The 14,802-nt window shown below is 35.6% G+C and overlaps 1 protein-coding gene across 1 annotated transcript in view; it reads right to left on the reverse strand.

Moving 5' to 3' along the window:
- LOC127854535 (uncharacterized) overlaps window positions 1–14,802 on the reverse strand; it is a 66,897-nt gene that overhangs the window by 22,416 nt on the left and 29,679 nt on the right. Inside the window, exons 19-22 of the mRNA XM_052389600.1 lie at window positions 12,400–12,559; window positions 11,064–11,201; window positions 10,356–10,490; window positions 4,798–4,932 (exon numbers count right to left, since the gene is read on the reverse strand). Of these exons, the coding sequence (XP_052245560.1) occupies window positions 4,798–4,932; window positions 10,356–10,490; window positions 11,064–11,201; window positions 12,400–12,559 (568 nt within the window). The remainder of the gene's footprint in view (window positions 1–4,797; window positions 4,933–10,355; window positions 10,491–11,063; window positions 11,202–12,399; window positions 12,560–14,802) is intronic.

Raw genomic sequence — 14,802 nt, forward strand, 5'->3', positions numbered from 1 at the left:
GTTATATTTGACACTCAATGGACATTAGATTTTAACGTTTTATTTGTACCCGCGGAATGGTTCCGTGACGTAACGTCGATTTGTGACGTAACGTTATAGAACTTACGTCGTTACCTAGTGATGAACTAGATAGAGACAAGGATTGTTTTTATATTGAGGATCGTTAATAAATTGTCATACCAAAAGCGGGTATTTGGCGTTTATATTGTTCCCACTATCGGGAAAATAGTAAATTACGGATTTCCCATTATCGGGGATAATTCTCCGTGAATAGTAAATTACGGAAATTCCCATTATCGGGGAAACTTCTTAACATTTGGTAGCAGAGCGACGTTTCAAAATTGAATCAGCGATGGATCCAGTTGAATATTTAAAGACAGATTTTGTTGAAGAGGGAAAAAAACAAGACTGAAAACTAATTTTACCAGAGCACGGAAAAAGATAGTGTCACATTTTGAGGGAAATGCATCTAGTGCGACAGTGAAAGACGCTTGCAAGCAATTGGATTTGGCAATGGACGAAGTGGTTAAAGGGCTTGATAGTTTATCCAATATGTACATAGAAGGAGATGAACTTGAAAAATATGGAGAAGATAGAACTTGAATATGGAAAAACAACGGAGGATGCATGTGCCTATCTAGATGATCTACGCAGTGAAACAGCAAGTCAAGTAAGCAAAGCGTTGTCGCATGACACGGTGAGTAAACTTTATATTTTTAAAGACCGGCGGGTTTCACATAATACTGTGCGACAAAATGACAAATTTCCAAGTATGTGTCGTAATAGGGCCGGGTTCGATGCGCAAAACGATTGTGGGCGTGAAGCACCTCATGCATCTAACATCAAAGATGAATTTGAAGAAGGCAACGCTATGAGTTCAGGCATCAATCCAACAAGACCTTTGGAGGCAACTCAAACGTGTGGAAATTCCAGTGTTCAGTGGTGATAAGCGAGTCTACCAATCATGGAAAGCAGCATTCCTTGCTTGTATTGACAGAGCGCCAGCCACAGCAGAGTAAAAACTGCTTCAGCTTAGACAGTACTTATCTGGCGAAGCGTTAAAAGTAATTGAAAATCTTGGGCACTCGGCGTTTGCGTACGAATCGGCAAAAGATCGACTTGAAAGGAAATATGGGGGTAGGCGTCGACAGATAGCTATTTACCTAGAAGAACTTGAACACTTCGAAAACGTCCGAATTGGCAACGCAAAAGACCTAGAACAATTTGCCGATCTATTAGACGAAGCAATTATTAATTTGCAGGATGCGGATCAACACCACGAACTTGGAATTGGCTCATTGTATGCAAAATTACAAAGAAAATTACCAGAATCGCTCTTGGCACGATATCATCGTTGGGTCTTTGAGGGTCAACACAATGAGTCAGTATTGTCGCTACGGGCATGGGTTATTCAAGAGGCAAAATTACAAACTATCGCGTCAGAGACCGTGCAAGGAATATCAGGATATTTGATGTCAGAGCATACTTCGAAAAAGACCAACTCTAACAATCAAAGAACGTTTTTTTGTGGTTCCGAAGAAAGCGGGAAAATATTTAAATGCAGAGTATGTGGCAAACAGCATGGAGTATGGAACTGTGACAATTTTAAAGAAATGAACGTTTCACAACGGTGGGACAAAGCAAAACAACTTCATCTTTGCTATCAGTTGCATTGGGTTTAACCATGTCGGAAAGTCATGCCGTCGAAGTAGACAATGCGGACAAAATGGATGTGAAGAGCTGCATCACAGACTGTTACACAGAAATGCGCAAAATAGCATAAAATCAAACGCTGCTGACAGTCCAGTTCAATCTCCTACGGAAGAGAAAAGGGCAACATAATTGTCAGCAAAAGTCATACCAGATCTGATTTAGTAGGGCCCCCAACAGTTCCGGTTATTCTCGTAAATGGAAATCGGTCGATAACTGTAAACGCATTGCTAGATGACGCAAGTACAAAAACGTACATCAATAGTGATGTAGCGGCAGAACTCGGCTGTAAAGGTAGAACGGAAAAGGTCAAGGTCAATGTTTTGAATGGCCAAGTCGAGACTTTTGAAACTAGACCTGTTGAATTCGAAGTATGTACTGGAGAAAGACAAATATGCATTTTGCTTTATGCTGACGATATTGTTCTGTTGGCGGAAAATGCCCAGGACCTTCAAACCATGTTAGATGCTTTAGCTATTTGGTGTAGTCAAAATAAAATGACTGTCAATTTTGAAAAATCTAATATTGTTCACTTGAAAGCCAGCAGTATCTCTAAAACTGAACATATATTTAAATTTAATTCAGAGAAGCTGGATATTGTTCATAGCTACAAGTATCTTGGTGTTGTATTGAATGAATATTTAGATTATAATGAAATTGCTAATCTGTTGCAATGTCAGCTTCAAGGGCACTTGGTCTTGTTATATCTAAAAGTAATGCATTTGGTGGTTTTCACTACTCTACATTTACAAAACTATATGATTCATTGGTATGGCCCATAATCAATAACAGAGCCTCAATATGGGGTGATAGATCATATTCATGCATAAATGCAGTACATCATAGAGCTATGCGATATTTCTTGGGTGTTGGAAAGTATACTCCGAATGTTGCTTTAAGTGGAGAGATGGGTTGGAAACCACCAATTGTTAGACAATGGGTTTCAATATTTAGACAGTATTTTAGAGCAATGAGTATGAATGATAATATAATTAATAAATCAATATATATGTGGTCCAAAGCTTGCAATGTTAAAATGTTTTTTATAGATTGAAGAAACTTATATCAGAAATTAATAGTGCTCATATATTTAAGAATAATATTGGCAATGCTAAACCTACTATAACAATGTTGGAAGTGAAATTATTAGATATTGAAAAGAATAAGTGGAAGATACTGTTGGAGAGGCACACTGCTATAAGAGGAAACGGTGGTAATAAATTAAGAACTTACAGAAAATTTAAATCACAGTATTGTACAGAAAACTATCTTATGTGTAATATGCCATTTCAATATAGATCAGCTTTTACAAAGTTTAGGTGTGGTGTTGCGCCACAAAGAATAGAAACAGGTCGCTATGAAAATATTGATGTGTCAAATAGAAAATGTTTTAATTGTCCTGATTATGTTGAAGATGACAAGCATGTGTTGTTTGATTGTCCGTTATATAGTGATATTAGAAAAGACCTAGTCTCTGAACTCGATAATATGTTTGCAAATAATAATATGTCAGATAACGACAAACTAGTTAGAATGTTTAGTGACGAAAACCTTGTGTATTTATCTGCCAAAGCCTGCCATCATATTCTAGTAGAAAGAAAAAGAAATCTGTATTGTAGAGTTTGATCTTTTAATGTGTTTAAATTTGAAAAATGTGTAAATAATGTTAACTGAATAATAATTTTTTATTGTTTAGGTATTCATGGTTATTCTAGCCACATACAAGAAGCAGCCACTAAAAGATGGATATGTCTTTTAAATTGTGTAGGATATTACATTGAATGTTTAGGTTATTTTTTTGTAATTTTTATTTTATTTTGTTAGGATCTCCTATTTATAAATACTGAAGGGATTCACCTTCTGTTGCATGATTTTGAGTGTTTGACCTGGATATATAAATATGAGTATCTAGTAGCTGCTTCTGGTATCATTATATGATACATTGTATGTAAACAGCTGTATTATAAGTGTTACATATCAAGTTTTCAATTTTCATAAGAATGTATACATTCATACGTATATATATAATGTAATTTTCTGGGGTATAATAATTCCTTTCTTGTTGCATAATACTACCATACTCACTAAACCATCCTTTAAACATCATAATATTGTTTGTAGGCGTAACACTTCTTTACAATTTGTATTTTGACAACTTTAATTTTATTCAATTTTCAGCCCCAATTAGAAGTTATATTGGCACTAGATTTGCAAAATGATCTTTATACACCCATAGCAATTAGATCTAAGATTTATCTTACTCTTATATATTTTGTATTAACTAAAACCGATATTTGAAGTTGAAAACTTGAACAACATTCTGGTTTGTTAAAGTGAAATATGTTCATTAAGTTTTAGCTATTGACGTAGAACTGTATTTTTATAATATGTACAGTCTCTTATAACTCAAATGTGAGTGGCATTTATGTACTATGTTTGAAAGTTATTTTATATATGTTTTACTAGGTATATGATAATGAGACTTTAATAAACTATCTTATCTTATCTTATCTTACAATGACGTTACAATGGTTCAGTTGCGTCCACAAAGATGCGCATTGATTATTGCGATAGTGATCAGCAAGATTGTTGCAGACTGCATGGTCTAGTAAATGACTATTTGAGGACATATAGCTTTAAATGTGCATGGATTGCATACTTTTACCATTTAACACATATTCGTATTCGTGTGTGAATGCTCCATTTTCATATTTATATAGCATGTTTGTAGACACTTGCTACGAAATAATTTGTAATCTGTGAAAAATGTATGTCGTTTTACAATAAAAAATATAAAAGTATCTAGTTTTCTGAAATTTGAAAACGTTGTTATAATGGCCCTGTATTAATTAAGCAAGTGTGTTTTTGTTAGCGTACGGTCTTTACTGTGCAATTACGTTATTGCAATTAAAACTATGCATGCATTTTTCATGGATATATGTGCACATATTCGAATCTAAAGACGTCAAATGATCGCCATTTTTTTATAGTTATATGCCGACGCAACCTTATGTTATTTACTAATTTGAGACATGTGTTTAATGTTCGTGTGTTTGTGTTTATATTGTATTGAAATTGAGCACTTACTTTCATTACACGCTATTCCTGTCCATCCATCTTTACAGTCCCCATTTCCACATGCACCCGTAACACCGTCGCATGGGCCCAGACGGCAATGACATTGCTTAGAACAGTTTTCGCTGAAACTTCCAAGTGAACAGCCTAAAAATAAACACGTGCAAATGCTGTCAACTTTGGTGGCTTCCATTTGGTTATACACTAAAATAGAATGGTAAAATAACCAGTTATACCTTAATTCAAAATCGTGTTACCAATACCAGTGCATGCATAAAGCACACATAAAACATATACGTGATAATTCTTGTAACACGATTTACATGTGTTTCGTTTATCAACAAAACTTAAACCAAGCTGTAAATTGCGTAAATTGCAAACCGTGTGTCCAATAACATACAGCAAGCATCTTTTTGTAAGGTGTGTCTTCCATTTGTTATAAATTAATAGAAATTAACACTATTTATGTGTTTTACATTTTATGTGTATAACATTAAGAGCTGAGATGATAAATCCAAATCTATACTGATACTGCTGTGCATTTTGTATGTGTTCGTAAATCTATGTGCACATGTATGAATCTAAAATGGTCTTTCTGTTGACATATTGAAGAGCATGATATGCGGACGCTACATACTTTATTTTAACATATACAATATTTGTTTGATTTGTGCGTGTATGTTTTTATTAATTTCATATGAACACTTACTTTCATTGCAAGCAAATTCGTTGAATTGATATCCCCCGCCAATATGCTTCGGACACAAAAGTGTTATATTTGACACTCAATGGACATTAGATTTTAACGTTTTATTTGTACCCGCGGAATGGTTCCGTGACGTAACGTCGATTTGTGACGTAATGTTATAGAACTTACGTCGTTACCTAGTGATGAACTAGATAGAGACAAGGATTGTTTTTATATTGAGGATCGTTAATAAATTGTCATACCAAAAGCGGGTATTTGGCGTTTATATTGTTCCCACTATCGGGAAAATAGTAAATTACGGATTTCCCATTATCGGGGATAATTCTCCGTGAATAGTAAATTACGGAAATTCCCATTATCGGGGAAACTTCTTAACATTTGGTAGCAGCGCGACGTTTCAAAATTGAATCAGCGATGGATCCAGTTGAATATTTAAAGACAGATTTTGTTGAAGAGGGAAAAAACAAGACTGAAAACTAATTTTACCAGAGCACGGAAAAAGATAGTGTCACATTTTGAGGGAAATGCATCTAGTGCGACAGTGAAAGACGCTTGCAAGCAATTGGATTTGGCAATGGACGAAGTGGTTAAAGGGCTTGATAGTTTATCCAATATGTACATAGAAGGAGATGAACTTGAAAAATATGGAGAAGATAGAACTTGAATATGGAAAAACAACGGAGAATGCATGTGCCTATCTAGATGATCTACGCAGTGAAACAGCAAGTCAAGTAAGCAAAGCGTTGTCGCATGACACGGTGAGTAAACTTTATATTTTTAAAGACCGGCGGGTTTCACATAATACTGTGCGACAAAATGACAAATTTCCAAGTATGTGTCGTAATAGGGCCGGGTTCGATGCGCAAAACGATTGTGGGCGTGAAGCACCTCATGCATCTAACATCAAAGATGAATTTGAAGAAGGCAACGCTATGAGTTCAGGCATCAATCCAACAAGACCTTTGGAGGCAACTCAAACGTGTGGAAATTCCAGTGTTCAGTGGTGATAAGCGAGTCTACCAATCATGGAAAGCAGCATTCCTTGCTTGTATTGACAGAGCGCCAGCTACAGCAGAGTACAAACTGCTTCAGCTTATACAGTACTTATCTGGTGAAGCGTTAAAAGTAATTGAAAATCTTGGGCACTCGGCGTTTGCGTACGAATCGGCAAAAGATCGACTTGAAAGGAAATATGGGGGTAGGCGTCGACAGATAGCTATTTACCTAGAAGTACTTGAACACTTCGAAAACGTCCCAATTGGCAACGCAAAAGACCTAGAACAATTTGCCGATCTATTAGACGAAGCAATTATTAATTTGCAAGATGCGGATCAACACCACGAACTTGGAATTGGCTCATTGTATGCAAAATTACAAAGAAAATTACCAGAATCGCTCTTGGCACGAAATCATCGTTGGGTCTTTGAGGGTCAACACAGTGAGTCAGTATTGTCGCTACGGGCATGGGTTATTCAAGAGGCAAAATTACAAACTATCGCGTCAGAGACCGTGCAAGGAATATCAGGATATTTGATGTCAAACATAGTTCGAAAAAGACCAACTCTAACATTCAAAGAACGTTTTTTGTGGTTCCGAAGAAAGCGGGAAAATATTTAAATGCAGAGTATGTGGCAAACAGCATGGAGTATGGAACTGTGACAATTTTAAAGAAATGAACGTTTCACAACGGTGGGACAAAGCAAAACAACTTCATCTTTGCTATCGTTGCATTGGGTTTAACCATGTCGGAAAGTCATGCCGTCGAAGTAGACAATGCGGACAAAATGGATGTGAAGAGCTGCATCACAGACTGTTACACAGAAATGCGCAAAATAGCATAAAATCAAACGCTGCTGACAGTCCAGTTCAATCTCCTACGGAAGAGAAAAGGGCAACATAATTGTCAGCAAAAGTCATACCAGATCTGATTTAGTAGGGCCCCCAACAGTTCCGGTTATTCTCGTAAATGGAAATCGGTCGATAACTGTAAACGCATTGCTAGATGACGCAAGTACAAAAACGTACATCAATAGTGATGTAGCGGCAGAACTCGGCTGAAAAGGTAGAACGGAAAAGGTCAAGGTCAATGTTTTGAATGGCCAAGTCGAGACTTTTGAAACTAGACCTGTTGAATTCGAAGTATGTACTGGAGAAAGACAAATATGCATTTTGCTTTATGCTGACGATATTGTTCTGTTGGCGGAAAATTCCCAGGACCTTCAAACCATGTTAGATGCTTTAGCTATTTGGTGCAGTCAAAATAAAATGACTGTCAATTTTGAAAAATCTAATATTGTTCACTTCAAAGCCAGCAGTATCTCTAAAACTGAACATATATTTAAATTTAATTCAGAGAAGCTGGATATTGTTCATAGCTACAAGTATCTTGGTGTTGTATTGAATGAATATTTAGATTATAATGAAATTGCTAAATCTGTTGCAATGTCAGCTTCAAGGGCACTTGGTCTTGTTATATCTAAAAGTAATGCATTTGGTGGTTTTCACTACTCTACATTTACAAAACTATATGATTCATTGGTATGGCCCATAATCAATAACAGAGCCTCAATATGGGGTGAAAGATCATATTCATGCATAAATGCAGTACATCATAGAGCTATGCGATATTTCTTGGGTGTTGGAAAGTATACTCCGAATGTTGCTTTAAGTGGAGAGATGGGTTGGAAACCACCAATTGTTAGACAATGGGTTTCAATATTTAGACAGTATTTTAGAGCAATGAGTATGAATGATAATATAATTAATAAATCAATATATATGTGGTCCAAAGCTTGCAATGTTAAAAATGTTTTTTATAGATTGAAGAAACTTATATCAGAAATTAATAGTGCTCATATATTTAAGAATAATATTGGCAATGCTAAACCTACTATAACAATGTTGGAAGTGAAATTATTAGATATTGAAAAGAATAAGTGGAAGATACTGTTGGAGAGGCACACTGCTATAAGAGGAAACGGTGGTAATAAATTAAGAACTTACAGAAAATTTAAATCACAGTATTGTACAGAAAACTATCTTATGTGTAATATGCCATTTCAATATAGATCAGCTTTTACAAAGTTTAGGTGTGGTGTTGCGCCACAAAGAATAGAAACAGGTCGCTATGAAAATATTGATGTGTCAAATAGAAAATGTTTTAATTGTCCTGATTATGTTGAAGATGACAAGCATGTGTTGTTTGATTGTCCGTTATATAGTAATATTAGAAAAAACCTAGTCTCTGAACTCGATAATATGTTTGCAAATAATAATATGTCAGATAACGACAAACTAGTTAGAATGTTTAGTGACGAAAACCTTGTGTATTTATCTGCCAAAGCCTGCCATCATATTCTAGTAGAAAATATATTATAGTAGAAAGAAATAGAAAACTGTATTGTAGAGTTTGATCTTTTAATGTGTTTAAATTTTAAAAATGTGTAAATAATGTTAACTTAATTAGAATTTTGTATTGTTTAGGTATTCATGGTTATTCTAGCCACATACAAGAAGCAGCCACTAAAATATGGATATGTCGTTAAAATTTTGTAGGATATTACATTGAATGTTTAGGTTATTTTTTGTAATTTTTATTTTATTTTGTTAGTATCTCCTATTTATAAATACTGAAGGGAATCACCTTCTGTTGCATGATTTTGAGTGTTTGACCTGGATATATAAACATGAGTATCTAGTAGCTGCTTCTGGTATCATAATATGATCATTGTATGTTAACAGCTGTATTATAAGTGTTAAATATCAAGTTTTCAATTTTCATAAGAATGTATAATTTAAACGCTAGTATAATAGTAATTCTCTGGGGTATAATAGATTCCTTTCTTGTTGCATAATACTACCATACTCACTAAACCATACTTTAAACATCTTAATATTGTTTGTAGGCGTTACACTTATTTACAATTTGTATTTTGACAACTTTAATTTTATTCAATTTTCAGCCCCAATTAGAAGTTATATTGGCAGTAGATTTGCAAAATGATCTTTATACACCCATAGCAATTAGATCTAAGATTTATCTTACTCTTATATATTTTGTATTAACTAAAACCGATATTTGAAGTTGAAAACTTGAACAACATTCTGATTTGTTAAAGTGAAATATGTTCATTAAGTTTTAGCTATTGACGTAGAACTGTATTTTTATAATATGTACAGTCTCTTATAACTCAAATATGAATGGCATTTATGTACTATGTTTTAAAGTTATTTTATATATGTTTTACTAGGTACACGATAATGAGACTTTAATTAACTATCTTATCTTATCTTACAATGACGTAACAATGGTGCAGTTGCGTCCACAAAGATGCGCATTGATTATTGCGATAGTGATCAGCAAGATTGTTGCAGACTGCATGGTTTAGTAAATGACTAGTTTAGAGACATTTAGCTTTAAATGTGCATGGATTGCACCATTTAACACATATTCGTATTCGTGTGTGAATGCTCCATTTTCATATGTATTTAGCATGTTTGTAGACACTTGCTACGAAAAAGTTTGTAATCTGTGAAAAATGTATGTCGTTTTACAATAATTTTTTCAAAGTATCTAGTTTTCTGAAATTTGAAAACGTTGTTATAATGGCCTTGTATTAATTAAGCAAGTGTGTTTTTGTAAGCGTACGGTCTTTAATGTGCAATTACGTTATTCCAATTAAAACTATGCATGCATTTTTCATGGATATATGTGCACATATTCGAATCTAAAGACGTCAAATTATCGCCAGGTTTTTTTTATAGTTATATCCCGACGCAACCTTATGTTATTTACGAATTTGAGACATGTGTTTAATGTTCGTGTGTTTGTTTTTATATTGTATTGAAATTGAGCACTTACTTTCATTACACGCTATTCCTGTCCATCCATCTTTACAGTCCCCATTTCCACATGCACCCGTAACACCGTCGCATGGGCCCAGACGGCAATGACATTGCTTAGAACAGTTGTTGCTGAAACTTCCAAGTGAACAGCCTAAAAATAAACACGTGCAAATGCTGTCAACTTTGGTGGCTTGCAATTGGTTATACACTAAAATAGAATGGTAAGATAACCAGTTATTCCTTAATTCAAAATCGTGTTACCAATACCAGTGCATGCATAAAGCACACATAAAACAAATACGTGATAATTCTTGTAACACGATTTACATGTGTTTCGTTTATCAACAAAACTTAAACCAAGCTGTAAATTGCGTAAATTGCAAATCGTGTGTCCAATAACATAATTGTTTAACTTTAGCAAGCATCTTTTTGTAAGGTGTGTCTTCCATTTGTAATAAATTAATAGAAATTAACACTATTTATGTGTTTTAAATTTTATGTGTATTATATTAACAGCTGAGATGATTAATGTTAATCTATACTGATACTGCTGTGCATTATGTATGTGTTCGTAAATCTATGTGCACATGTATGAATCTAAAATGGTCTTTCTGTTGACATATTGAAGAGCATGATATGCGGACGCTACATACTTTATTTTAACATATACAATATTTGTTTGATTTGTGCGTGTATGTTTTATTAATTTCATTTGAAAACTTACTTTCATTGCACGCTATTCCTTTCCAACCGTCTTTACATTCTTCATGTCCACAGGAACCCGTAAAAATGTCGCATGGGCCCTCACGGCAATAGCATTGCTTGGAACAGTTAACGCTGTAACTTCCGACTGGGCAATAATCTGACAACGAAAAAGTGTGGTGTGTTCATGATTTGATAGTAAGTTCATGTACACGATGAGTGCAACTCAGAGGTTTCACAACACACTTCCATTATACCACGTAAATAAGTCAATATATGTCATTTATTTCCAAGTGTGTTTCAAGGTTTCTAATACATCAATTTAAATTTATATGAATTACGAATTTTTTTATTTTTTATTGATTCTTTAAGATGATTATTTTTTGTATTTTTCGATCAACATAATATACGTCTAACAAGGACGCTGGTAAAAACATGTCACTGGAGTGCGGACGAAATATTATCATGTATAAAAAAACATAAACATATTATGGAGTAACAAGACATTTTTCACCGAAAAACAATCCCTTAACGTGTAGTGTTGTTGGAGGAAGAACAAGATCTCACTATGAATGTGCATAACCTAAAAGGAGAAATCACGACCTTCTATGCGCACACCAAAGGTCAACAAAGTAGCTGAAGTACGTGTCGCAGTATAAAAGAATGCACAGTTTAGTTTTGTTGTTTATATAACCTTAGCAATCACACGGTTTGTCTGACACTTATTGAAAATTTAAATATCCTTAAGATTCCAACGTTGTGGAGGTGGGGGATATTTGTTTGACCCAGGTCCGTCGATCTGTCTTTCCGAAAAAACCTGATAATTCAAAACGGACTTTATCTAGTCTGTCGAAAGTCGGTATGTTAATGTAGGGACATGTTGAAAATAGAAACCTTATGTCATTATCACAAACACTGCGACCGCTATTGTGACAGTAATAATAATTTAAAAAAAACATCTGGATCTTGCGACAACTCAAAAAGGACCTAAGCAACGTTGATGAATTTAAGTACGTGTGTTAAGGATTATTAGCGAAATATAAACACTATTTCTGCGGGCTAATTGTGGTTACTGAGTTTTGGAAAAAAAGCAAATTGAAATCTGAAGCTTTCGCTGACTTATCAAGTGCTCGGTAATAGAGGACATATGGCAACTTTCCAAAAACTTTCTTCTGTACTGAAGTATCTTCTCAGTACGCTGTCAAGCATCATATAAGCATTAACTACTTTTCCTTGGAATAAACGCCTTCATACAATAATGCGCTTTTTAATAGCATTTTGTCAGTCCCTTCAATGATTGTTTTTTTTAATATAAACTGTTCCGGATGACTGAAAGTGAATGGAGGTATGGAGCCTACCTGTTTGTACGTATTTCTGTGCGAACGCCTTACTCACGTCTGTCTCACTACCCAGTTGCGTGTAGAAGGAGATCTTATACACAGCGTTGGGCGTCAAACCCGCGACATACAGGAAGGTCGTGGTGCTGGTCAGATAGTATTTATTGGGCCGCGTGCCATTCTGAGTGGGATACACACGTTAGTGAACACGTGGTTCAAGAGATTAATTTGCGTAATTTCTTCACACATTGTGTATGAAATGGGTTCGCACAAGACATTAATATGAACAAGCAAATTCGTTGAATTGATATCCTCCGCCAATATGCTTCTGGACACCAAAGTGTTATATTTGACACTCAATGGACATTAGATTTTAACGTTTTATTTGTACCGGCGGAATGGTTCCGTGACGTAACGTCGATTTGTGACGTAACGTTATAGAACTGACGTCGTTACCTAGTGGTGAACTAGATAGAGACAAGGATTGTTTTTATATTGAGGATCGTAAATAAATTGTCATACCAAAAGCGGGTATTTGGCGTTTATATTGTTCCCACTATCGGGAAAATAGTAAATTACGGATTTCCCATTATCGGGGATAATTCTCCGTGAATAGTAAATTACGGAAATTCCCATTATCGGGGAAACTTCTTAACATTTGGTAGCAGAGCGACGTTTCAAAATTGAATCAGCGATGGATCCAGTTGAATATTTAAAGACAGATTCTGTTGAAGAGGGAAAAAACAAGACTGAAAACTAATTTTACCAGAGCACGGAAAAAGATAGTGTCACATTTTGAGGGAAATGCATCTAGTGCGACAGTGAAAGACGCTTGCAAGCAATTGGATTTGGCAATGGACGAAGTGGTTAAAGGGCTTGATAGTTTATCCAATATGTACATAGAAGGAAATGAACTTGAAAAATACGGAGAAGATAGAACTTGAATATGGAAAAACAACGGAGGATGCCTGTGCCTATCTAGATGATCTACGCAGTGAAACAGCAATATAAAGAAGTGAAACTCCAGCTGCTGGAGCAGTATTGAATTTTCATTAAAAACAATTAGTTGGTCCTTTATTTAAGGCAAGTGACCAAACTTGCCCAAACAGGACAAAACAGCACAATACAAACCAACATAAACACAAAATATGAATAAAGCTGGGGTCACCGCCTTGGAACGGTCAATGCAAAGCATTGGGCAAGTCAAGTAAGCAAAGCTTTGTCGCATGACACGGTGAGTAAATTTAATATTTCTATAGACCGGCCGGTTTCACATAATACTGCGCAACAAAATGACAAATTTCCAAGTATGTGTCGTATTTGGGTCGGGTTCGATGCGCAAAACTAATGTGGGCGTGAAGCACCTCATGCATCTAACATCAAAGATGAATTTGAAGAAGGCAACGCTATGAGTTCAGGCATCAATCCTACATTAGGACAAGACCTTTGGAGGCAACTCAAATGTGTGGAAATTCCAGTGTTCAGTGGTGATAAGCGAGTCTACCAATCATGAAAAGCAGCATTCCTTGCTTGTATTGACAGATCGCCGGCCACAGCAGAGTACAAACTGCTTCAGCTTTGACAGTACTTATCTGGCGAAGCGTTAAAAGTAATTGAAAATCTTGGGCACTCGGCGTTTGCATACGAAGCGGCAAAAGATCGACTTGAAAGGAAATATGGGGGTAGGCGTCGACATATAGCTATTTACCTAGAAAAACTTGAACACTTCGAAAACGTCCGACTTGGCCACGCAAAAGACCTAGAACAATTTGCCGATCTATAAGACGAAGCAATTATTAATTTGCAGGAAGCGGATCACCATCACGAACTTGGAATTGGCTCATTATATGCAAAATTACAAAGAAAATTACCAGAGCCGCTCTTGGCACGATATCATGGTTGGGTCTTTGAGGGTCAACACAATGAGTCAGTATTGTCGCTACGGACATGGGTTATTCAAGAGGCGGAATTCCAAACTATCGCGTCAGAGACGGTGCAAGGAATATCAGGATATTTGATGTCAGAGCATGCTTCGAAAGAGACCAACTCTAACAATCAAAGAACGTTTTTTGGTGGTTCCGAAGAAAGCGGGAAATTTTTTTAATGCAGACTATCTGACAAACAGCATGGAGTATGGAACTGTGACAATTTTAAAGAAATGAACGTTTCACAACGGTGGGACAAAGCTAAACAACTTCATCTTTGCTATCGTTGCCTTGGGTTTAACCATGTCGGGAAGTCATGCCGTCGAAGTAGACAATGCGGACAAAATGGATGTGAAGAGCTGCATCACAGACTGTTACACAGAAATGCGCAAAATAGCATAAAATCAAATGCTGCTGACAGTCCAGTTCAATCTTCTACGGTAGAGAAAAGGGCAACATAATTGTCAGCAAAAGTCATACCAGATCTGATTTAGAAGGG

This window comes from Dreissena polymorpha, chromosome 13 (genome assembly GCF_020536995.1).
Source record: "Dreissena polymorpha isolate Duluth1 chromosome 13, UMN_Dpol_1.0, whole genome shotgun sequence".
Taxonomy (NCBI): domain Eukaryota; kingdom Metazoa; phylum Mollusca; class Bivalvia; order Myida; family Dreissenidae; genus Dreissena; species Dreissena polymorpha.